The sequence below is a fragment of the Hippoglossus hippoglossus genome, chromosome 12, assembly GCF_009819705.1.
Source record: "Hippoglossus hippoglossus isolate fHipHip1 chromosome 12, fHipHip1.pri, whole genome shotgun sequence".
Classification (NCBI taxonomy): Eukaryota; Metazoa; Chordata; class Actinopteri; order Pleuronectiformes; family Pleuronectidae; genus Hippoglossus; species Hippoglossus hippoglossus.
The window spans coordinates 12,899,460-12,926,125 of NC_047162.1; the positions used below are offsets into that span (position 1 = coordinate 12,899,460).

The 26,666-nt window shown below is 41.3% G+C and overlaps 1 protein-coding gene across 1 annotated transcript; it reads left to right on the top strand.

Moving 5' to 3' along the window:
* gnaz (guanine nucleotide binding protein (G protein), alpha z polypeptide) lies at window positions 1-26,666 on the top strand. The gene is made up of 3 exons (XM_034601935.1): window positions 1-330; window positions 13,883-15,212; window positions 24,557-26,666. Exons 2-3 carry the CDS (start codon window positions 14,490-14,492, stop codon window positions 24,899-24,901), a joined length of 1,068 nt encoding a protein of 355 aa, XP_034457826.1. The 5' UTR covers window positions 1-330; window positions 13,883-14,489; the 3' UTR covers window positions 24,902-26,666.

Here is a 26,666-nt window from a genome sequence, read left to right on the forward strand (position 1 = left end):
CTGCCTCTCTGTCTCTGGCACACTCAAACACACGCACACATATATACACGCCCTCCACCCCCATCGCTGCAGTGTCTCAACTGCCTTGGAGCAAACAAGAGAGGATATAGAACACAGACGTTAATAAGACAGCGAAAGAGGGGTGCTGGAAGAGAGATGTATGCTTGTGTCTGTGTTTGTGTGTGTGTGTGAGAGAGATCTCCTCTGAATATGAGGAAGAAATGAAGATGAAGCAGCAGGACTAAAGGTGGATTGCATACAGCCTTTTCTCTCCCTGCAAGGGCTTGTCTGCAGTATCCTTTTGTAAATGGATGCTGGCTTGTGAACACGGTAAGCCTGACTACTCTCACACAGCTTATTTTTCATTTTATTTTTTTATTTCTCTGTAATCACCACAAGGTGGGCCTGCCTGTGAGGAGTGAGATGTTTCATTACAGCAGCTCTGGGGAGGGCGAGTGTGTTTTCTTGATGAAATGGGGAAGGTGATGTTCAGAGATGGCACCATGGCAGGCAGCCTGTCCAGTCCCCTCCTCCACCCTCCTAGCTCTGTGCCAACGGACGCTGCTATCTTGCAATTTGACTCATCATCTCCCCAGAGCATCCTTGATTCTTCATTCTGAATGCAGTGCTGCTTTCATGTAATTACTGTATGTAGGACAGGCAGAGGATGCATCACATGTATGTGTGTGTGTGTGTGTGTGTGTGTGTGTGTGTGTGTGTGTGTGTGTGTGTGTGTGTGTGTGTGTGTGTGTGTGTGTGTCCATAATCTATGAAAGGGGAAATGAGAGCGTAAAAAGCACCACCACACACACAATCAGGTGTTCAGTACTTACAACTGGCTTTACGAGACACTGGATGTGAATGTGCAGTGGGAGGTGCACAAATCCCACGGAGCCTGGCTCTGCAGGCACTGGGATAAGCGGGCAAAATTTGTGGCCCGACAGCAGCACAGGAACGTTGTGAGATTTGCCAGCGGAGCTCGTCGTCTGCCGTTCGATGGGAGGGAATTTATATTGACAATGATTAATAATCTAAAGCTGGGATTTGTTCGGTTCATTTGTGTCCAGCTGTTTGTGTCTGCTTGTGAATGCATGTCTTAATGGTGAGAGCGGGGAAGAGGAAGAGAGCCGAGCGTGGTCATTACTCAGCAGCCTAAACAGGATGATTTGTGACATTTTTCTGTCTCTACAATATTTCATATTAGTAACGGAGCATTATCGATTTTTTTCTCCCAGTGGGGGGTTGGGATCGGTTGTGTATCATCGGGAGGGCATGAGTATTTGTGTGTACTGTATGTGTGTTTGTGTTACATGCTTGTGAGAGAGAGAGGAGCAGTGCAGGGAGGGGTCGAGGGGCTGGGGGGGTTTAACAGTAGGGAGGCAGATGGGGCAGAGGGGCGGAGGTTGATGCAGCAGAGAGCAAGCGAGAGAAAGAAGGAGAAGAGAAGATTTGGATCAGATTGGATGAAAGAGAAAAGGGGAAAGGCCGTGATAATTTCATGGGTGTAGGAAGACGGTGCTTTTCCGAGCATAGAAAGAATGCTGGATGTGTCTGTGATCCACCAGCAGCCGCTCACACCGAGGCCTTCAGACATCTGTGAATCAAGGCAAAGATGGTGGATAAATTCCTCTTGAGCACTAGAGGAAAAAAAAATCTATCAGGAATATTAGAGTCCTACTTTTGCTGAATCTTCTGTAATGTTGCTCCTTTGGGGCTTGTGAGCAAAAAGCAAAAGCCCGATGGGAATATTGATCGTTGTCATAGCCAAATGCTGACAGATTGGGATAAGCCTCTACGGGTAGATTGAATTTGGGTTTACTCCTCTTACTCAAGACATTGCTTCACATTTTGGAATTCAGATGAAGTAGCTTTTACAGAATACAAACCATATTACAGCAACTAGCTAGGCACAAAGATGCATCTACTGTACATCATTTCTTTTATCCTTTATTTCTATTTCCGATCAGTTCCACAGATTATACGACCAATATCGATGAATCTAATTCATTAAAATCAAGAAGGAAATGACTGAAAAAACTCTATGTGTGTATTGGGGTTAGTACAGTCAATGTAATATTGTTAGAATTATAGCTTGTGTTGAGATAAAGTGGTATCCAAAATCTGCAAACACTAAATTTTTCATGATGCCGTCTTGAGAGACAATACGTGTCAAGTTGCTGCCATGTCAGTTACTGAAAGAAAAACCAACAGTGGCCCATAATACCACGTCCAGAATCAGACGCATAACAACACATTTTCTGTGGGCAAGACTGTTTTACGTCCCCAATTTTGAATCTTTTAGAAGATTTTTGTCCACTTGAGATCTTGTTCTCTTCTCAATATGAACTACTACAGGCTGATTCAGTGGTTGGTTACCATCGTAAAACAAACGAAGGGCACGTGCGCCAAGACAACGGCTTCAATCAGCCCTGCAAGCTGCGTTAACATCTGATTCGTGCCTCTTGTTTAAGCTGTAAAATTTCAAAAGTGATACAAATTTTTCTGAGGTCTCTGACGCCCTTGGTTTTTAAAATGGCAGTATGCCGTATGCTCCCACTCAAGTAACCTTTATGCATGTACAAAACGAGAGCAGTAGTGTGGCGAAACCTACGCTGAGTTGACCTCCTTCCTCCTCTTTTGTTACTTGCTACATCCACTCCACCGGGTGACATAATGGCAGGGGACAGCAGGGACCGACTTGGTTTTAAAGTGACAGCGGCTGTCGAGGCAGCAGCTCTCGCACGGCGGAAGGCCAATGTATCAGGTGCACTTTTAGCCATCCATAACCTTGTAGGTGAGCACACGGCTGATTTGGACAATTAGACAGAGCTCTATTACAGCTAAGTACCAAGGGGGCCAAGTGAGGCTCCCACGGCAGCCTAGTTAATAAGATGATTAATCTGAGATGTCATTTATTTCCTGGAAAAGGAGTCACAGAAATATCACAGATTACTTACACATTTACTTCAGTAGATGAGAGAATCAGCATCAAGACTGATTGTCATGCAAAGGCAATGAAATATCCTATTAAGCAAGTATGTGTCCTTTAAGTCTGCATCTATCAGCTGCTTTGTCACTGTGTGTTAAGACAAGGCCTTGCTCTTATTCAGCTGGCTCAGCATTTGTGTTTGTTGTGGGTCTCTAATCCTCGGCAGGTACAGGGGCAAAGTGTCATCTCCACACAAACGGCTGCAGGAGACACTTTTTGGCAGCCTCCCCTTTTAGACACGCGCTGATGTGGAGACTAATAATAATTAGCTAACAAAGGTTGACTTAAAGCAACAGCGAGGAAGGCTCGGACCAAATCTTAGGGAGGGGCTCTGTGAATGAGTAAGGATTAAGTTATCTTTTTTCGGTGTTACATAAAACAACATCAGCTCAATTCATCCCTCTCCTTCCTCTTTGGCCTCCTTTCCAATCTTTGCTGGTAGTGACATACAGGGGCCTGTCTGTTTTCCTGAAGCCAGCGAGTGAGACAGCCTTACTTCCAGCACTCAAATCAGAGAGGGCAGAGCAGAGGGGACTAACAGAGCAACTTTGTGTTCCACTGCACACACATAACAGCGGTCATATGACAACAAGGAGGTGGTGGAGTAGCCGTGTGGGGAGGGAGGAGGAGGAGGGCTGATGAGGGAGTGGAAGGGCCTACTACCCACTGAGGGATGTTGGTCTGAACTGAAATAAACAAGAGAAAGAAGGTGTGTGTGTGTTTGTGTGCGTGTACGTGGATACCAACATGCAGTGTGTATTGCATTCGGTCATAATAATACAGGTTTTGTGGAATACAGCCAAAATAGAGTTGTGTACTGATGACGGTGTGCAGAGCTGCTTTTTACATTGGAAAGTTGGTCATGTGTGTCAGTGACCTCTACAGTCCTTTCTTTCTGCTGTTACCTTATTTACAATAAATAATAGAACATGATACTGTCTGGGGTATTGTCGTCCTGTAGAGGAGTCCACTCTGATTCCCAGTGTTTCACAAGAAGTAAAATTACCTTTTCCTGTTTGAACAGGTGACATTTTCTCATATCTAATTCTTCTCATATCTGTCCCCTACCCTCACACAGTCCTTATGTAAACAGAACACAGTGCTACCATTGTTGTCTGTTGGGGTATTGGCAACGGCAAGATTATACATATTTGGATTAAAAGATAGATTAATTTAGTATTTTGGACTATGATTTCATCGTTCGTTGTACGTTAATAGTGGTAATGGATCAAGTGGGTTAATTACATCTGCTGGAGCATGAGATATTTTCCTTTTCCTGTTCCAGTTATCGAATCAACTGCACATCACGTCTGTGGGTTGAAGCCTGAAAGTGTCCATTACCCACAATTACCCTCTGTTGCATAAAGAGTTGATCTTATCACGACCAAAGTGAAGATCACACTGGAGTATTTCTGAATGTAGAATAGAATGATTATAGCACTAACCTGAATATTTGAGATTCACAAATTATACACTGCACAACAGAAGTTCATTCTTTAAAAGCAGAAAAACGTCTGCATTCATCAGCAGCAAATGTATCAGACAGATAGCCAGAGGCTGACACACGCATGTCCACCCTGTGCCATCTTATCCCTTCACATCAGACAGCCTGCCCATAGCTCGGCCTTCGCACAAACATGCCATTGTCATCACTGGCTGGCCTTGTGACTCAGTGTGACCCGCTGGATTGGAGCAGGGGGAACACAGCCATCGAGATCAGGAACGTTAAACAGAGCATTATCGCAAAAAAGCATCTCGCGTACAGAGGCTCTGCCCCCACCCAATCTCCAACCTCTAAACAGCCCACTGTTTTGGGGGAGTGGAGAGGAGAACACTGCCCATCATTGTTTTCCGTAATGAATGAGTAGTGTCCTCACATGTGTACAGGCATCTTTCTCAGAAGCCTGCATTCAGTGCAGCATGTCGGGAAGTGGAAACACAAAATGTTGAACAAACAATTTTTAGAGCTAAGTTAAGAGTTTAAAAAGCAAATTTTTACATGTGTCTTTGCATGTTACAGATGTCCAGAGACAAGAACAATTAAAGATATAATATAAACAATTCTTCATTCAAATGTCTAAAAACAACTAGACCTCTATAATGTTTTTTTTGACTTGTGCTATCCAAAATGTTTTCAACAATGTTTAAACCAAGAGAAATCCCCAATTTTATTCAGGGGAACGGGACATTTAATTTTGGTCGCCTTTTAATTGCTACATATTGGCTGCTAGCCAGTTAGCCAGTCGGCATTAGTCACACTTAGTGGATCAGGATTATTCAATACGGTTTGCTGCGAAACAGGAATAAAACTTAAATACATTACCTCTTCCATGAGCATGATTTGGGCCTAATGGTGGTGATAAAGACTAAAACTCCCATGATCCCACACTTCTTCACAACATAATCAAACTAGGTCTTTTATGATTGTTTTGTTTGAGAGACCCCTAGTGGTCAAAGTTGCATATCGTGCGTTAAAGCTAAAATATTTTTTTTGCATTTGGGGAGCACAAAAATGGACTTTAGCTACACAGCGAGCTACACACACTTTTGTATGAAATTGTTAAGAAAAATAATTTGTCTACTTACGAAACATTAGCACTCATTTGGCGTCATAATTCTGGTCACCTGATCAACACCACTTACTTTTAGCTCCATTTTGGTCTCTAGATCTGTTTGCGTCACGTTAGACTTTCTTCCCCAGTAAATCATTGATATTGTCGGTCTACCATTTTAATGCTTTGCCTTTCCTCTGCCTTTTAAGAGACTGTAAGAAGCTGCTTGTGGTGTTAATAAGCGGCAGAGACTGAATTATCGTAAAACCTGGAGGCTGCAAAACAACAATATACTAAAAGAGGAGTGACCACAGAGTGATCCATATCAAAAGTATTCTTTCAGGCAGGTTTAAGTAGTTTTCTTTATCATACACATAGCTGAGTTGAGGGGATTCTGAGTTTAACAGCTAATTTCTAAGAACAAAAATCCCCTGATGTTCTCACTATGAATTTAAAACAAGAATCCTGCGTAATCTATTAGATACAATGACTCATAATTTCAAGGAGAAGGTGCTCTCTGCCATCGGTGGCTCTCAGACACCTCCCCCAGGAGTTTTATTCAATCCCAGACACACGGTTGCTGACAAGCTCATTCTTGAGACTCTGACAGCCCATTTAAATGTGTCTTCACTGCATAAATGTGGTTAACTAGCATCTCTTCTCTGGCCTGAATGACGAGGCCCGCTGCTTGTTCAGTATTCGCTATACAGTCCAATCTTTTTCCTCAGGAACAGATGACATACAAGGAGACAGGTTTTTATTATTTTGTTATTTTTTAGGTTTTTAGACGATAGACTGGTTTATCATAGTAAAATGAGTGTTTCCTGCATTTTTACGTGGCTCTTTTATGATTATATGGCGAATCTTGCACAAAGTGGTACAAATGGTTGAGTAGTGCTGAAGATCACTCCGTCTGCAACCTATATCTCATTTGATTCTGACGCAGGATAGAACGACCACAAAGCTCTGACTCATCTAAACAGGCCTCCTAGGTTGGAATACTTCGCTGTGTTCCACTGAGATTTGCACAGCGGAGCATGCATTCTGCTTATTACATGCAACGAGACACACAGTACATTTTTCAGACGCATCACATGATGCACTGTTATCTACGGAATCTGTGTTACTAACTCTCATTGGGGTGATTTTGTACTGATCGTTCTGCCGCTGTAAGCATGACATTGACTGTCTGGTTTTTGTCCCAGATTCCAGAGCATAATAGTGGCAGCACATCGACTGTAAAAATTAAACACAAAAACCACTCAGTGCCGTGCCCTGCAGATCACCAACCTATAATTTAAAGATTCCCCTTTTTTGCTGTGGCAAATCAGAAATCTCTCCATAAACATGATCTGATTTGTGCGGCCGGATTTCTGCCTTGCATGTTCTGCTAACTCAATACTGGCTTTATTTGGTAAAGAGACGACTGTCGATTCAAGTCAATCTCAGTTTTTGTCTTTGGCCTTTGAAACTGGAACAAAATATTCATCCTGTTTGTGACATTTACTAATCAGTTAAAGATACCTTCACTTGTTTGTTTTAAAGGAATCACAAACACCAATTTAAAACCCTGTCGGTTCCCTGTTTATTTTTAACAGAATAAGATCATAATTGCCAAAGAAGCCATTTCCATCTTAACTCATATCATGTAGAGTAATAGCTGCCAGATATAATCAAACCAAGCCAGACTGTTAACATGTCCACTCCTTCTTTCCAATAGCTCTCGCCGAACTGATTTTTTTCCTTTAAGGCAGGACACACCACACTAACCAGAGAGTATGATTAAACCATGTAGTCTCTTATTAGATTGGATTATGTAACAGCTTGCATTGCATCTAACCAATTTGTCATCGGTGTCCACGGGGACTTTTTCAATATTGTCTTCTTATTTTAGATTGAAAGATTCCACCTTGAGATTGAATGTAAATGTTTTTTTAATCAATACAGCAGTGTAGCTGTATTTTTATTTGGTGATAAGAAACGCTCTGGTTAATCTTCAGAATGTTAATAAATAAATATACACACAATCATCCAATATATTAATGACAATATTGCCCCTCATATAAACTTCTAATTAATAATTATCCTTCTAATTAAATTCTTCATTATTCATCAAACTGGTCAATATTATTACTGACAACCAATTAAAATATAGTGAATCACTAATTTATAATTTATATTTTGTCCAATACAATACAAGACACCTGCAATAAATCCTTCCTTTGTCATGTCTAGTTGTGTTTTCTGAGAGGTGTTGATTCAACACTGGCCATTTTAGAGGCTGCACTTGATGTACATAAATATGACAACATCTCTAAATAAAATCCCTTTAATGTAAATAAATAATGAATGAATTATTAAAGAGTTGCTATTTATACAAAATGCATCACACCCACATATTATAGGTCCGTGTAATGTCCAAATTCAAATTGTATTTGTATTATAAGATTTTCTTTCATGAGTATCAACCTCCCTCAAAAATGCAATGCCCCCAGGCAGAGTAGCTAAAAGTGAGTTTGAGCTTTAAAGACTTGATTGGTGTCATGTGTAGCCCATCAGACACAAAGATGTCATGGTCCACAGTGTGAAGCATCCTACTGCAATGATTGAAACCTCATGTCTTCAACTCAAAATTGAATTTTTCTTTAAAATAAGAGTAAAATCAAATATTTCCTCTTAATGAAAGACTTGCCCTTTTGCATTAATCAATGTAATCGCTCGATCTTAACAGACTCCAAATGCATTGTTTGCCTAAAATAATTTATTTCCTGTAATTTTTACTTCCAATTTTGTTGGTAATCTTTTTATTTGAAAAAATTAAATGCTTTTTTTGCAGGTAAATTTAATGGAAGTTCAATTTGTCGGTTCAGTAATCACAAAGCACAAAAGAATACTGAAGTGGGCTTGATTTCTATCAAGATGTGCACTCTGAAAGCTACAAGTCATGGGAATATTTACCTTTGCAGTGCTCTATTGAAAAGGCAGGAGCTGCTATAACATGTCTGCTCCTGATTAAATATTTAAACAGCTCCAGACTGTTACTGCTATGTCAATGACCAACCAGGCACGGCTAACATTCATATATCAATATGCACAAATGTACCCTCCCACAGAAATTATCTTGTGATTTTTTACAACGAAACTTAAGTGTGCTCTTTCTAAAAGGAGTTTACAGTTTACAGCAGCAACCGGAAATTTTCTGATAGTGTGTCACCCGTGTCAATACCACAGTTTTTTTTCTCAACCCCCTTCAATGCTATAAAGTTATTTGCTACCATGTTATGTGCTTTACTCTATGTTCACAAAACTTTTAGCAGGTGTGCAGTGCCAATGCTCCGCTGTAGCCTCACCACAGCACCAAGTGACCTTCACATACCGGTCAATGTCACCCTGCCCTCCGCCCCAAAGTTTCATACACAGGCACAGATCCACTTCATTTGATCTAGATGTATCCACCGTCATTCTGTTTTCCTCACAGTCTCTTCCTCCCTGGCACATTTCAAACCACTGCCCTGTGTGGAAAGAATGCCAACAATCATGTCAATGCGAAAGAGGATTAGTCGGCCAAAACATCGGTTTACTAGATTTTCTGTTATGTATGCCGTCATTTGAGAATCAAAGCTTTCCATGAATCCCTTTTTTCCTCGTAACCAAACCGTCAACCTTTGGTCAAATGCCTTTTCTGGCTACTGTCTACAGTAAACAGTCTGTGACCGTATCAATGACTGGTGTGGCCAGTAAAAGCAGTTGGAGACAGTAGCTGAGGAGAGCACGCCAATTGATGACCTCAGACGTTCTCACTAATGCCTTGGTTATTCACAGCCTCTGTGGCACCACAGAAATGAATAGCGTCTCTACAGCCATCTCGCTTATAGAGGCCGTCTTTGCTTGGCAGGGAAACTTTCTGTTCCAGCAATTTCTCTTATTTGCTTGAGCATATTTTTATCTGTTGATTTATCTAAAAAACATTTTTTTCAAAGAAAGATATTTTACATTTTAGGAAACAACAATATGAATACACAGCTAAATAAAAAAACATATGGCTGGACTTGACAGCCGTCTTAGAGCTCATAAATAACTGATACAGCCCAGAGGTTTGATCAAAGTTTCATTAACTGCTTAATCTTGGCACAATAGCAGGATTTAGTACAGATTTAGGGATTAGCTACTGTTTCACTCCTGGGGTTTCGGATATTATTGTAAGAAATCAGTCTACTAGATCCCAGTAAGACTCTGACATTGTATATGGACACTGACCAGACAGCCTTAAGTAATTCAGTAACCTGTTTTTGTCAGACAGCCAGGGGAAACAGGAAACCACCCTCCAGCTACTGAAACTGCTGCCTTTGGATTAGAAAGAGTTCACAGTGCAGCTGATCGTAAGGCATGTGAGCAGTTTTAGTTCCTCTGTGCATGTACTGTATGTTAGCTTGCTGCAGGGACTGGAATGCTTCTTTATGCCATGCAGACATCCGTCATTGAGATAGCATTGCACTTTCTGCTTCTGCAAGGATCTAATGCTAAGCTCTTAAACTAAAAAGGGTGGAGGAATCGTCTACCTCTTCTCCATTTGAACATTTCTGTCGTCCAATAGGATTTATTGGGGGCCCGCGCCGGCAGGTCCCAGCAGCTTTTCCTCTAGCCATGATGAATGATGGTGACACACAGAGTTCAGCAGGCCTGTTAACCCATCGGTCAAATGGATATGAATTACAGTAGAGTTGCACATTTTCCGAGCACAATATTCTTGTGAATGGTCACATTTAAATTGGCCGCACATGTGCATTTCTGAAAAGCCGAATGAGAACACGTAATTTAACAGTAGCGGTGTTTGTCATTTTCCCGACACAGGTGCCGATCCCCTGGTCGCTGCTATCAAGTCTTTGTCCTTCTTAGTTGTGATGAATGGGCCATTTTCTTGCTTTGGTTAGTTTTGATGTAAATGGGCACTGGTTAAGTGCTTCATAAATGGGAAATTTGATTGCTCGCTGGTCCCCTGTTGACTGGCAGATGTTGTGGAGAGCACTGCTCTTCCTGCCGCCTGTCCACTGCAGGTTTATTCTCACTGGAACACCTCATCCGATACCTCTTGAAATGCAAGCCCGCTGACCACGGCGCTGACAAACACACCTGCACCCCTCATTCATAAACCATGACAAGATGACTAAAAGGACACCTGCGCCTTTCTCCCTCCTTTTTAACGTCGCACACTTTTGCTTTTCATTCATGGAAATAAAACACCTTCTGTGTTTGTTCCTCCTCATCTCTGACACACCTGCGTACAAGCTGGGCTCGGATGTGCTTTAATTTGATTTAACTCATGTGGTTTCAGAAGATTGATTTCACACCAACATGTACAATTAACATGCTTGTATAGCTCTTTAAATAGCTGCTATACAACTCAATGTACAACTGTACACTTGACTTGACTGTATATATATGCTTTACAATAACTGCTCTGAAGTGGAACCAGTATATTTGCGTTCACTCAGTCTCATACAGATGAGTGTATACCAGAAAACTGAGCTTATTTCCCCTTTTTAAAACTCATGATTTCGATTAAATGATTAAAACACTTGTTAACTGACATCCCGAAGAGTGTAACACTTTATCCCCTTAGGGTTGGATAGGAAAATCCACACTATTTAAACACAAGTACGTCCTTTTTCTTTTTAGCTAGCTATAAACACACTTTTAAAAAGCAGATTTAGATTTCTGTCTGAGCGAAAACATCCAACCACTGATGGATTCAAATCACCCCTCAATCGTATGTGATTGACTCTAATTTTAATAGCATCTTTGTGGACTCAACAACCGCAGTGAGAGCGGTATACAACAGAAACACTGACTACATGTACTCATCTCTAATAAAGGGCATGGTTGTAATTATTTGCAGCTTGGTAACTAAATAATAGGTGGTACGCACATGGGAGAGCGCTGTGCAGCAAAAGCTGTAAAGGAAAAGGCAGGAGAGCGAGCGGACTCAGTCTCATCTCGGCTATCACATTACCTCAGCCCTCATGATACATTGAGATGCTGCACCTCTTTCTCGGTGGCCCCCATGGCTCTGCCTCCACTCACTTACTCTTAAAGTGACACGCTTCTTCTTTATACCAGAGCCAACTGCACGATAGCACGGGTGGTTTTTTCGGAGATGGGTTAACGTATATGAGGGTAAATACAAGTTAGGCCTGAGGAGGTAAGCCTGAAAATGTATTTTGACACTGGAGGCCTCATGTGAAATCCTGATTAAGGAATATTGCAACTTTAAACTAGACTATGTAATTTGTTATAAGGTATGTTTTCATCCTGTAGGCGTTTTAATTAATTAATTTTGTTTCTTTATTCTGTAAAATTTAAAAGTTCCAGGCATTTTATCCCACTGAGTTATGCTCCAGTTATTAGGGCGAAGGTAACCACAAGACTGCGTTTTCTTCTATACTCTATACTAGCATGAAAAATAATTAATACGAATTTCATGTGATAATAATATTTACCGATATTGCACTGCCGGCGCTCGACTTCCTTAGCCATTATCTTAAGTGGTGTAAAACTTCAAAAAGTGTAGAAATGCGAGTGCTGCATATTTTTCTGGGGAAAAAAAAGCAAATTGGAAAAAACTTCACACGCAGCTTTCATGTGTTCGGTTGGCCCTCGAAATCGGTGATGTGCATTAACCGGTTTGGCTGGCTATGCCATTTTGAGAGGGTAGTCAGGTTTGTGTTGTGATGCTTTGTTATGGCTTTGTTCTACTCTTTGTCCTCTCAGTCTTTTGAAGACTGGACCTCAACCCTGAGAAATACTCTCTCCATCTATCTATCTATCTATCTTTCTATCTGAGGGGTCTGCAGAGTTTCACCACCAAAACTAGGCCACAGTATGATTTCACATTTGTTACTCAGCCAGTAGCATGCAGCCTGTTTCAATGTGCATCTATTTATCACAGAATCCCACAGGCATCCACTGCTCCAAATTTGTTTCTGCTTTAAATTTGTCACATAGTAAAATATTGTATTTTATTAGAATTCATGTCCCCAAACGTATTAGCATTCAGTATTTGTTTTATCCAAGTAAAAGTGCTGCCTCCTGAAAAGCTAATATATGAAGGCAGGATCAGGAATATTCTCAGAAACATGGTTTATTATTTTTCTGATCACAGTGTGAATCAGAAGGAATCTGGAGGATAACAGCACAGATGTCTGGGTAAGGAGAAGGGGCTTTACAGCGGTATGAAACTATGAGAGGCCGGTTTGAGCCTGTTATTTTCCACTGTGGTAGTAAATAACCATTTCATCTTATGTCCACCAGAGAGAGGACAGTCAGAGGCAGTGGGCTGTTGTGTGAACAGCAGGAGATGCTATTGGTTACAAGGAAACACAGTCATCTTGTATATTCTACACCATTTTCCTTGGACAAAGGAGTTTGTTTTCCTCTGCCTGTTTCTATGCATATGTTTGACCTTGTTTGTGTATATAATGAGTGTGTGTCTGTTTGTGTGCATACGTGCTTGCGTGCGTTTGGTGTTAAATGGATAGGCGTGGTCAACTGAAATCTACTTAAGCTAAGAGTCTATGGTAACACAGGACTGCAGATGGAGCGAGAAGGGGTGTGTGACTGTTGGCAGCAGAAATCGGAAGAGGTAGTGAAAACAGAAACAGGCAAAGCATAGCAGTGGTTGAATGGGAAGTGTGCAGGTCAGAATCCATGTGAATGTACATCCTTTCAATGTCAAACATCCGTTTACTAAATATTATATTTGGTATTTTGGTTTTGAAGTTGTTATTACACTAGTAGTTCACAAATAGAAATGTGTTTAATATCCAAGAGCGAGATAAGAAGATTGATGTCACGTCTTCAGTGTGGTGCTAAAACCGGGAGGCAATTAGCCTCTCTTGTTCGTTTAATTAGTTTACAAGCAGAACTGGAAAAATTGCTACATGTGGTTAATCCATCTACCAAGCACTTCTGTGGAGAGTGTAGCAGGTGGCTAGGTTCAGGTTAGTTTGCAGCTCGGTCTGCAGCTCGGTCTGCAATTGTCAAAATGTGTGTCCCGACGGGCTCAGGTTCAACTCCAGTTTTGGGTCAGCAGGTCAAGTCTCTCAAACTGTTGAAATTACCATTTTTACAAAAAGTATCAGTTTATAAAAGGTTCAAACCGAGTGAATTTGGATTTTGAAGAGAGAGATGCAAGCTATTTTTCGCTGATTTATGCTAAGCTAGGTTAACTTTCCTCTGGCTCCAGCCACATATGGTATACATTATTATCTCGCTTTTTGAAGTGAATACTACTACATACAAACATGTAGGTGAATGATTTCTCTCTGTCTTCTTATGTTGGCAGACTCCGAGGACTTGAGTTGTCGGGACGAAATCACACCACAGAAGAACCAGAAAAGATTTCATCAGGAAGATCAAGTGAAACTGGCCAAATATCGGACTGAAGTGGATGTTTGCAGAAGCCAAACAAGGGCAACGCACCACAATAGCCATGTGGGAGGAGAGTGAGGGGGTTTTGCTTTTCATGTGCATCAAGTCCAAACACTTTCTCTACTGACATTTTGTAGCCCTCCTCCAGAGCTGTTCCTGAGGGGGAGCCCCTGCTATGAACCCCAGCTACCTTGAATTGAGCAGGCAGTCCAACCTGGGTGCCAGGCGTTGTGTTGGCATCCCACAAGTCCGCATGGGTTCTGCCCACACAGTACTCACAGACTGCCCCTGAACAAAAAGAATGAAATACTCCTTAGTCGCTCCTCTGTGTGGTGACTCTCCTGTCTCTTTTTAAAATTGGTCTGTTGTGAACTTGTATCAGCCTCCTCCCCAGTAAGCTTCTACCTTTATTAAAACCCCTCTCCAACTCTTCCACAAACTTAAACTTAACTTCGTTATAACTTGCTTTCACATCAAGCAGCAGCACGAGTTCCTTTGTGCTCACCACGTGGTGGAGGACCATGGGATGCCGTCAGAGCTCGGAGGAGAAGGAAGCTGCGCGACGCTCACGGCGAATCGACCGCCACTTGCGTTCAGAAAGTCAACGGCAGCGGCGTGAGATCAAGCTACTGTTGCTGGGAACCAGCAACTCAGGCAAGAGCACCATAGTCAAACAGATGAAGATCATCCACAGTGGTGGCTTCAACTTGGAGGCATGCAAGGAGTACAAGCCCCTCATTCTGTACAATGCTATTGACTCTCTTACCCGCATTATCCGGGCCCTCACCACCCTCAAGATCGACTTTCACAATGCTGATCGCGCCTACGATGCCGTGCAGCTCTTTGCCCTCACAGGGCCAGCTGAGAGCAAGGGAGAGATTACTTCAGAGTTGCAGGGGGTCATGAAGCGTCTGTGGGCTGACTCAGGGGTCCAGGAGTGCTTTCAACGATCTAATGAGTACCATTTAGAGGACAACACTGCCTACTATCTGAATGACCTGGACCGCATCTCTGCAACTGAGTTCATCCCTACTGTTGAGGACATCCTGCGATCCCGCGACATGACCACAGGGATTGTGGAGAACAAGTTCACCTTCAAGGAGCTCACCTTCAAGATGGTAGATGTGGGTGGACAGCGTTCAGAGAGAAAGAAGTGGATCCACTGTTTCGAGGGCGTGACTGCAATCATTTTCTGTGTCGAGCTGAGTGGCTACGACCTCAAACTCTATGAGGACAACCAGACGGTAAGAAAAATCTATTATAAAAGTTAATTCCAGTATTTTTAAACCTGGACCTTATTCTACCCCTTTTTTGGCGAGGAGGCTAAATGATTAATGGGGTTGAAACTGTTTGGAATGAGTCCAATATCGAGCACTATAACCACCAACCGCGACGCGGCTGCAATGTAATCCCACGGGGCATTTGTCAACTCAAAGAACTGATGCCTTGTCAACCAAAACATTTAAATAACCTTACTTCCTCTCTGCCTGCAGCCAGTCTCTCCATTCTTGGAAAAGCATTTATATGAAAAGGGGTAGGATTTCTTCTACAATTTGACATCCTCCAGTCCTCATCCTGGTCAAAATGATGCAGGCACAGTGTAGGGACCACAGTTTTGTCCTTCATTTGCAGCAAAACTAGCCTCAACACCAGTTGTTTTGCTGCCACAATTCAGAAATGTGCAAACATGAAGCATTATTTGTTGTTTAAATAACAGTAAGCTATGCGCTCCATATTCGCTCTGCCTAACTTTCACTGTTGTTTACTCATACTGTACTGTTTCACTTCCTCTCTGTGCATCCCCGTCTACGACACAACCTGCTGTGGTTACATAGATAATATACTTTCTCAATTTTTAAGATGGAGTCTGACAAAGGGGGAGTTTTATTTTCTCGGGAAATTGAGAAAGAGCGGAAGGTCTGAAGGGTGCGTGCTTGTGTCTGCGTGTGTGAGTACGTCTGTGTTCCTGTGCAGATGGATGCGATGCAGTTAATCAAGACATCAAGACAAGAAAATGATATTTTCAGTTTCTTATCATTTTAAGCAGGAAATTGACAACAAATGTGTATAAGTTCACTCAACTAAGTGGATGCTGAGATAAACAGGTCTTAAGCAGGATGCGAAGATTTAAAGCTCTAGTTCAATTTGAAAATAATAATTTATCCTAAATTCAAGGTCAGTAGTTACAGTACATAAACCTAGAATAACTAAATATATAATTTCTCGTAAAGATTAATAACAGCATAGATAGACTGTTGACTGGATTCATTGTATTAATTTGTTGGAAAAACTAAATATACAAACCTTGACTCAGATAATAAACAATTGGGAAAGTCTAATCCAAATTTAACCTTGTCGAAAGCTGTTTTTCTGTGGTCACGAGTGAGTTTATTTTGTTGAAATCGTTGAATGCATTCAATCATCAGCCATTTTAAATCGGTCTGAATAAAGAGTGGTCAGTGCCATCTCCTTTTAATAGTTATGGAATTTGAAATATTTCTGCATATCCAACTTCTTATCCGAGTGTTATGGAATAGTCAGGCAGCAATTGTTTGTTTAAGGCTCTTTTATGATAATGGAAGGTCAACATTAGATAATATTTTACCTTTTTCTGACCAGGACAACTATGAGGGGTCAGCTATTCTCTTTTTCCTCACAGGCATGATTACATTTTTTAACCTGAAGAGGTTCCAGTATGCAGGGTCACCTTGATGTCTTTATACAGTGTGGACTAAAAATAGCTTGAGCAGAGAGGAAACTTTGTTATGCCTGTAATTGAACTGGCCTGATAATGCATGGGTTTCCCGGATAAAACAGGGTGTGCATTATACCAGGCTGGAACATGAAATCAATTAGTTTTATAGGTTAAAAATAAAGTCTGAGGAGGAAAAATGCAGTATGGTGTTAATTGAGTTCACAGAATAAAGTGTGAGTCTGTACCTGTGAGAATTAGCAGATCGGAGGCACTGTGTAGCAATGGGAGTTCACAGGTACAAGGAAAAAAAACAACTTTTTTTTTTTATTCTAAAATGGGAGGGATCAAAAGAAGGAGAAAGAAAGACATCCTGAATTTGGAGCAGCCATCCTGCTGCAGAGTCTCAGGAAGTGTTGATTAGCAAAGAATCACAAGTTCAATATTTCTAATCCATGGTGCATTCCTTTTAATTCTGACATTTGGTCTGGTTGATCAGCCCTCAGTCAATTTAGTGCATTTTGTACATTTGAGATTCCGATGGATTTTGAGGTGTTTTATGAATGGCATTATTGTCTGTTTCTTAGTGCAACCGCCTGAGTTTCTGTGATGAGCACACATGCACAGTGTTAAACCCCATTACAAGATGGATGCTGTCCACATGCAGTCATATGCTTTTCTTGCGTAAGGTCGAAGGAAACTCCTTAAATGATTACCCATATATTTTAGTAACCACTTAATCTATTCAGGGTGAGAAGCTGGAGCTAATCCCAGCATGTCATTAGTTATGGGTGGAGGACATCCTGAAATCGTTGTCGGCCTATTGTGTAACTATCTTTGCTTTAAGCAAAAAAGATTAAATCCAAATTACTGATGAAATCATGTAGCTGATTGAATACCATTAATAGTGATGATATGGTTTCTTTAAACTTTCTTGCATGGGTGTGGCTTGGATGTACAAAGCGACAAAACACACATTACATGTAAATTCTGAACACATTTCATGGCTGCAATGTTGAAGTCATTTGTGACATAATGTTCACTCATGAAAGGAATGCTGTACTGGCATATAAAAAGAGGCTATACAGGACATCTGGCCACACACACACATCACACAGTGCAGTGAGACTCAAAGTCATATTCAGTCCACACCTCATCTAAATGTTACTGTTGCAGGTACAACATGTTGCTGTCGTTACTTCAATGTCTACAGAAAAAGTGAAAGTCTGCATTTTGGAACCACCCACTTCCATAACCGCAGTCAGCTGACACAACACGGCTGAACAGCTGTTTCCTAAGACACAGTTTAGATTCTCCATGCTCAACAATGTGAGAAAGAGAAGAACGTTTGTATGAGTGGACTGTATATATATTTTTGCATGGCTTACATGATGTTTGGTTTCGCTAGTGCAGATTCTCAGTCATCCAGGTCATGGTTATGCAAGAATTCCATTTAACCGCAAATTAAGGATGGCTTGTAGGAAAGAGAAATTCCAAACCCACTAATGCCTATGAACACTAAAACGCTGAAATCCAGGACAAACATGGTTCCAGATAAAAGGTGTATCAGTGTTCTGAGAGGGCCAATTCATTAAATTACTTTTATGGTACATTGAAATAGCAAAATGTTCGCAAAAATCAGCTCATCAAACTTGTGTGGTACAGACACTGTTCTCACACATCTTTCCCAGGAAGGCGGCAGGACCAGTCACTACTTCTGGCCTTCTGTTGAAATCATGCAGTGAAGAGCTGGCAGAGGCCCGGTGCCTCATCCACCAGAAAACTCTGGACTTGCATCCAGTTCCTACCATCTGGAAAAATCTGTTCCCAAACACCAAGCTGGAGGAGAACAGTGACTACCATCCAGTCACATTGACTTCAGTAGTTATGAAGTGCTTTGAGAAAATTGTGATCAACATAGTGAAAACAGAGGTCAGCTGCTCTCTAGATTATTTTCAGTTCGTATATAGATGCAATATGTAGAACATGGTAGTAGGATGTGGTCATAGTAGTAGCCATAGTACATTTAATATCTAAGGACTTAGAGGACCCTACCTCAAAAATGCATCTTTTTTTTAAAGATTTCAGCGTTTTATATGTTTCAGCTACATCTATTGTCTATTATCTAAGAAGCTGAATGATCTTAATGTCCATCATCTCTTTACTAAACGGTTCAACTCGTTTCTAAACAATCAAAGGCAACAGGTCAGTGTCCGTGGTACTTTCTCAGAACCTAACTTGAGCCCTGTGGCCCTAGGGTTTTAATAGTTTTTGAACAGTGCAAGTGCAAACTGGTCCAACTGATGCAGACTGCATGGGGAGAATATACAGACTAAAAAAACACAGGTCCCTGCTGTCTATTTACAAACAGGCTAATTTGTGGAGATCCAATAGGATAGTAACTAGACCATTTCATTTCATTTTGCATGCTCAGCAGCTCCAGAGTCCTTCGTAGCAGATTAAATAGTGTTAAAATTCCTCCTTTTGCAATTAAATTTATGTTGATTACAGTTACGATTCCTGGATTGTTTCAGTGGAGCTGTAACCGTAAATATGTTCAATTGCCTCAGCAGTGGAGGTAATAATGTTCCTGCATCAGTAACATTTGCTTTTCGACTCAATGACACTGTGACATCTGGTTAAAAGACCTTCCAGAACTGAACATCTGTGAATCCTGAGGAGTATATGTTGAAAAGCATGTTTGAATAGAGGCTCCATACATTTTCTTATCTCATGGGAAATAATACAACATGAAGCCGAATGGCACAGACAAATCACCACTGTCATTAGGAATATGGAGACATTAATCAGTTGTAGATCAGTGGCTCCTGAAAACAATCACTGTCAATGTACACAAACACGTCTCAGATACTTTGATGGTCCTCCTTAAAAGGGAATGGGTCGTTTTTTATAATGATAGCCTGCTGTGTCCAGTGGTCATCTTTGTGATCTTCAAAGCTTCACACACGTAAAGACCAAACTTAGTCGAACCTGTCATGGAAATTTCTATTTAATCATACACAAAGTCATGCATTGTCTCTCGGTAAGTTCAATTCTAACACCTGCAGGTGGACTCACCCCACACATCACCTAGCGTGAGGTGTATCAATGAGCAAAGAGCATAGGAGAATCAATACATGTTTACATTACAGGCCCCTCCCTGCGAGGAGCAGAAGGTTATCAATGAGTCTCTTCGATGTATGATCAGGGTGGGCAGACATCCTGTCTCCATCTCTGTCCCAGCCCCCTGGAGTGACTTCTGGCCTGAACCATCTGTCTCCGAGATCCTTATCTTCATTTACAAGACAAAAGACCCCAGTCCTGTATACATGACAGAGATCCCCTCACCCATCTACTCAGACACCTTGACTGACCCCTGCAGTGAAACCTTTGCCCAGTGACATCAAAGGGAGGAAGCCATAAACATCTATTACCTTAAGCAACATTCGTAAAGTGTAAGTTAACTCACGGGAAACACATCTGTTCATACATACATGTCTGTTCTTCTATTAAACATTACCCAAATGCAGAAATTCCCATCACAAACCAGACAGACGCCCGTTCAGTTCCAATGCACCAGCTCACACAAGCCTGACAATAAACTATAAAAATTACAGTACAACATTTGCCCATCAAGCCATTCCCTGATGCATTTTCCCTGTCCCATCCCTGTCTTCATAATGAATCAGTTGCCATGGTTACTGTTGCTTAGCAACAGGCCAGTCAAATGCTCCTAATCCTGCGCTGTTGACAGTGAGCTGTGACTAGGGAAGGGAGGATGAGAAGGGGAGAGGAGAGGAGGGGAGGAGAGGGAAAGGGAGGAGGGGGGCTGTACAACAAACAACAGCGCTGGAGAGAATCAATGCGAGTTGTATATGTGCATGCATTGTGTGCGTTTGCGTGCGTGTGTGTTTGGGGGCACGTTTTTCTGAATGTGCAGTGCAGGTTTATAGCTGCGGCTGAGCGACTGCAATGAATTCTGTGTGTATGTGACATGAATATGTGAATATGAGGTTGACGATTGTTTCAGCTTGTGTTAGTCAAACATTAATTAATGTAATTTCATGTTTTTAGGACCGAGTCTGTCATAAATCAAAGCAAAGACAACATCAGAATCACTATCAGTCCTGTGTCTCCAAAATGCATTCAGGAATCTTTCCCCTCACTCAGACACAGCATTTTCACTGGCTAATGGATTAAGGCATTACAATCGTGTGATTTAATCAGTCCATATGACATAATGGAGATTTTCAGAATAGCTCAAAGACACAACGAGTGAAAAGAACAGGTTATGCTTTTTGCCTATAATTTCCATATCTGACTGTACATCTTCAGCCAGGTATCAATTCCTCATCTATATCATCGGGATATTTCATTTATAAATGATAAAAGCGATGTTAAAAAGATGGCAAACCTCCAGTCTGCAACTACAACGACTGTACATATAGAATTTATCTCTAACTAGTGCAGTGCCTGTTCTAAACCTGCCTGCTAGGAATGAGCTGTTTGCTTGGCCTGTGGTGATGCTGGTTGCAGCTTCCTTTCTTAAAACTGTAAAAGTGTCCTGCAGTTATTGAGCCAGAGCAAGTTGAGACCGGCTGCTAGACTCAGTCCACAGAACCCTGAAGCTGCACCACCGCTGCTGCACAAAGATCTTTTTTTGCCTGTTCATTCATAGTTCAGTGAAGCTCGACTCAGTACGCAGAATCCTGAACTGGATCATCGTTTTTTTATTGCTGTTGTCGTAAACGTCGCAGCTGCCAACGCCAGAGAGTAGTGCTGGTCGCCTATTTATTTTAGGTTTATTAATATTGAATGTATCACGTGTCCAAATTGCACCAAATTGCACACTGCACTTCCTTGGGCCCTTAACAATACACACACCAGATGGACAGATTTCTGGACAAAGCTACTGTGTCATAACTTGTTGAATTTGATATCAAATTATCTCCATCATGCTCATTTCACAAACGAATAAATATAGAACAAATGTGAGCCTTTGTTTCACGTCCAACCCCTGCATTTACAGACACATTAATACAACAGAAAAGCAGCACCTTGAACAATGTAATTCTCAGGCGCAGCAGAAAATAACATGGTGACAAATGGAAACAAATAATCTCGCTGGATAAGTGCAAATCACACATTTAAAATGAACCCTGATGAATTACAAAGGAGTGGCTGCACACTTAGGTGATTTGTATTTGTGGGAAACAAAGCAATTACACTGGGTTGAACTTCCTCATTAATACTTAAGTTTAATTAAGGCCTGCGCCTCTGGAGTACTCTGACAGGAGGAGGCGAGGGGGAAAGCGGTGTGTGTGTGTGTGTGTGTGTGTGTGTATGCCACAGGTATCTGTATCCGTGGATGTCTGAAGCAAAGGAGGGGGGTCTGCGTGCTTTAGCGCCCCTGGTGCCGTCCTCCCCCTCCCTTCACTCCCCATTAAGAAACGCTTACTGTACGAGCGTCGCAGCGGCCAGGTGAAGAGACGAGAGACCCCCTGGGCTCAGCTGGTTGTCTCCTGCAATCCTCTCGCCGCAGCTGGGCTCTTGTTTTGACTCCCTGAAAAGAGGAGGAGCGAGGTCAAACAGCCTGACATAACTTTGTGCAGTGTACAATGTTTAGCGGCCAGCCTCAGTCCCCGGGGGCACATGCTCATACAGAAAGGAGAGCTTATGTTTCGATCTTATCGGGTGACCACATGTGGGAGAAAGGGATAAAGAAAGTGTCGTCTTAACAGGAGTTGAACAGAATTTGCAGACACACGCTTATGCAATTTGTTTTGATTCCCTTCTCTCTGTGGTGTCTCATTTTAGTTGTTCCTATCCAGCGGCTAGTTTTCTTCAATTGTGGTTCAAACAAACGTCAATTTATGTTTATTGTGTTTTTGGTATACTATGTGTAGCAGCTTCCTTTAGGGAGGAATTTTCTATTACTCAGATTTATCAGACTGCTTAGAAAATGTCTTCTATTAACAGGGACCAACCAACATATCCAAAGAGCTTCTTGCAACCAATGTGTATTGCTATTATTACTAAGTGAAAACATCATTATTATTTAATTGTAGACATAAATAATTCACCATGGTAACTTCCTTTTTTTAAACCACATTAGCTGAAGTTGAAATCATTTTGGAAGCTGTATCTTTGGGTTACACACAACTTTGCTCTCTCATAACTGGTGCCTTTTCATCATTATCCCAAAATAGTACACTTACACCACTGAATAATCAGGGTTTGCTTTGAATCTGCACTATGATTGTCAATTCCTCCACTATTTGCCTCAGTATCTTTTTTCATGCTGTGCAGATCTTGTGATTTGCTCAGAGCATCATGTTGTTTCCGTAACCTTTTAAACAGCAGTCTTCTATCAGACAACCTCCCAGTCACAAGCTACTGGCCAGTCGCCACATGCCAGCAGCTGCCATGAACAGCTCAACTTTCTTTTTTATATATTTTCTCTTATACATTCTACCCTCACATGAGCAAAAAAAAAAAGTGTAGGGCGCACACAAATGCATGCCACATACACACACACTGACTCTTTTCTTCTGCAACAGAACCAGCAATATTTTCTGCAAATCAAATGAGGAAATTCTACCCAGTTTCAAATACTATCTGAACATTTCTATTCAAAATAATTGATGTTTGTTATATCCAGCATATAGCTAAATATGATGATGTCACAGCGAAGCTTTTGAGTTTAAAATGTCATTACTCCATCATTTCGTTCTATTAGACGTTTGTGTGAGATTAACGAATTATGAATCCTGAGTCATGGCCCAAAATGGGTTTTATGAGGTCGCAGTGACCTTGTTATTTGAACTTTGACCACCAAAGTATAAAAGATTCCCTTTGAAATATTGTGTCCAATGGAATGGACGGACAACATGAACATTAATATATTGCGCCTGGCCTCATCTGTCGCTGGGATGGAGGCATAAAACGTTTTAATTACGGCATAGTGTCGAAGGTGAGGCCCATATTTCTTTTCTTATGGCAAAGTCTTGCAGATACTCATCCGTATGCTCCATTTACTGCATCGTATGAGCTAATTTGTCTGAAGGACGCGGCAGACATTACTGATTTCAATTATATAGTTGTGAAATAAATCTTAGAATTCTATTTAACTTTAGAGAACAAAAAAAAACTGGGACACATAATCTGGTCGTACTACCGAGAAAGAATAAAGTAGCTTTTAAGCATTTAAATGATCCCCATTAGCACAGAGGCGGACGCTAAGAGGAAGAAGTCAGTATTTTTCTTATCATTCAACTATAAGCCCTGAGAAGTCCCGCAGGATGAGTGATTGTGTTATGACACACTGTATAAGGTCAAACCTGTCTGTCCTCAGTGTAAACAGCCTGTCTGTCAACAGTCTTTGTCCCCGTCTCCACAAGATCCATTCACATTTTCATACAAACAGTCATTGCCAGTTTATCAGCTATTCTTCTCTATGGAGGTTTCTGTAACGAATAGGATTAAGTCTTCCACACTATGACTAACCAATGTACAATTTTGGATTTAGTGATGGTAAAAGAAGTAATGTGCCGTTTTAGAGGAGAATGGGAAAGTTCAAACGCAGGTCTTCAACTGTCTGAGTCTCAAGGCTCTGTTGACATAACAGAAGCCGTCCCATTGGCTGGTCAAGTGTATCTGTGACGTGTATCTTGTCTTCATTTTCATCCTCAAATGGTGCCGTGACCTTACACGCTCTACTTTTCCCTCTTGGGTTTTGCTAAATCATGTGAATTCAATTGTCTGAATGAGATCTGATAGTGTGATAGATTGGGCTGACTTGGGTTGTTGCTTCAAAGTAAATACTGCATTTGGCTGTGAAATCATTTGATCGTAGTCTGATTTTCTTTTATCTTCTTCTTCTTCTCTCTCTTTCAGAGCCGTATGGCCGAGAGCTTGCGCCTGTTTGACTCCATCTGCAACAACAACTGGTTCACCAACACGTCGCTCATCCTCTTCCTCAACAAGAAGGACCTGTTGGCTGAGAAGATCAAACGCATTCCTCTGACAGTGTGCTTCCCCGACTACAAAGGTCAAAACACCTATGAGGAGGCAGCCGTCTATGTGCAACGGCAGTTTGAGGACCTCAACCGCAACAAGGAGACCAAGGAGATCTATTCGCACTTCACCTGTGCCACTGACACCAGCAACATCCAGTTTGTGTTCGACGCTGTCACGGACGTGATCATCCAGAACAATCTCAAGTACATTGGGCTGTGCTAGGACCTGATGCTGGGGGTTGGGGGGTGGGTGGGTGGGGGTACAGCGGGCTGCTTGGCAGCAGTCAGCCCGCCAGTGGGCTGGATAAAGAAAAGGCGCATCGGCCTGCCCGACGGTTTATCTCTTTGAAGATGTGCAAGAGGGAACTGCAAAGGAGAGAAGTAGTGAGATGGTCAGGGATTGACAATTCTGTAGATTTCAATTGAAACAACAGAGATGATGGGCCGTGGTGAAGATGGGATTTTTTTAACCCAATGTGTTTGCACTGAATATGAGTATGCAGAGACACCCAAACACACACACACACACCAACACACAACCTTATGTTTGCTCACACACAAGATCTCCGGATCGACAGTCAAGCACTTGTCTGACAAGGCAACACTGGAAATTTTAGACAGCTACCCCTACCTGCCTGCCGAACCTGAGACTGAGTAGTGCCGGTGGTTTTTGGTTTCTTTTGTCTCCTTTCAATTTATTTGCCTGAGTCAATTAATGCTGCTTCACAATTTGAATTTTGACAGAAACAATGTTCTCTTTTGGATTTTCACCCCCAACAATGGTGACCAGTGAGCGCACCTGATGAGAAGTAGAGAGAGGCTGTATTTCTGGGGGCAAAAAAAAAAAAAAAATGTCAGTCGACATGATGTCACAGGGTTTCTGCCTAAAAGAGGAAACTGCCACAGTCTAAAGCTGAAGTGAAATAATGTTTTCTTTTTCTTCACTTTTTTTTTTTACACACTATTTCTGTTTCCCCCTGGTTGACTCTCTAATGTTGTTCTGTTCCCCACTTCCTTTTTATGTTTTTTGTGCTTAAAAAAAAAAGAATATGTCTCTCTAACCTGCCTTTTACAGCGGGTCACTGACTTATCTTACCAGGAGTGTTATGCTCGGTAGAGTCAAAAGTATTCTTTATGATCATTCCAGTTTCCAGCAAGAGACAACAAAAAACAGTGCCAAGATCAGTTTGTAAATAAACCAGATCCCATCCATTTACATTACATTATTTTATTTTATTTTTTTGTTTTTATGGAGAAATACATTAAAACATGCATGATTTTGTTACTTTGGGATACTAATATATTTTCTTTGGGATTATGTTCCTCTTTTCTTAGGTTTAAATAATATATTCCCAAAAATATATATAAAAGTCAAACACTGTGTACGAGTGTACAGTTGTCAGAGAGGAATCTATTGAAAAGAATTATACGAATAAAATAACAGTGATTGTGATGTTATGATGATGGGGATGAAAAGGATGATGATTATGATGATGATGATGCTGATGATTACAGTGACGACACAGAAAAATCTCACTACAAAGTTAGCATGAGATGAGAAAGTGGATCAAAAGGAGAACAAGACTGTAGAAAAACATGAAAAACGAAGATGCAAATCTAGAAACCTTCAATCTTCCTTGCATTACCTAAGTGGGAATTGTTAAACAGTCAGTCAGTATGATGTGTAAATATACGGTAAGGTACACTCTTTGTTCAAACAAAATGAAAAGAAAGGTTGAGTTGGGATGCTGTTTGAGAGATAGAGAGAGAGAGAGAGTGAGAGAAAGAGACGGAGGAAAAAGAAAAAAAAAACCTCTCCACTCCTCCTCTTGCCCTTTCTTTTCAGTTTCAGAGGGTGATGTGCAAACAACCCAGCTAAGGGCTTCAGGCTTGACTTCATGGGATGTCCACTTCAACAAAAGACAAAACAATTAAAAGAGAAATATAAAAAGAACAACAACTATGAATAAAACAACTTATGCAAATTT

Bases quoted from the DNA above. Each gene is read 5' to 3' on its own strand.
- gnaz (XM_034601935.1), top strand. From the start codon at position 14,490: ATGGGATGCCGTCAGAGCTCGGAGGAGAAGGAAGCTGCGCGACGCTCA. The intron at 15,213-24,556 runs GTAAGAAAAATC...TCTCTCTTTCAG, and splicing joins TCTATGAGGACAACCAGACG to AGCCGTATGGCCGAGAGCTT.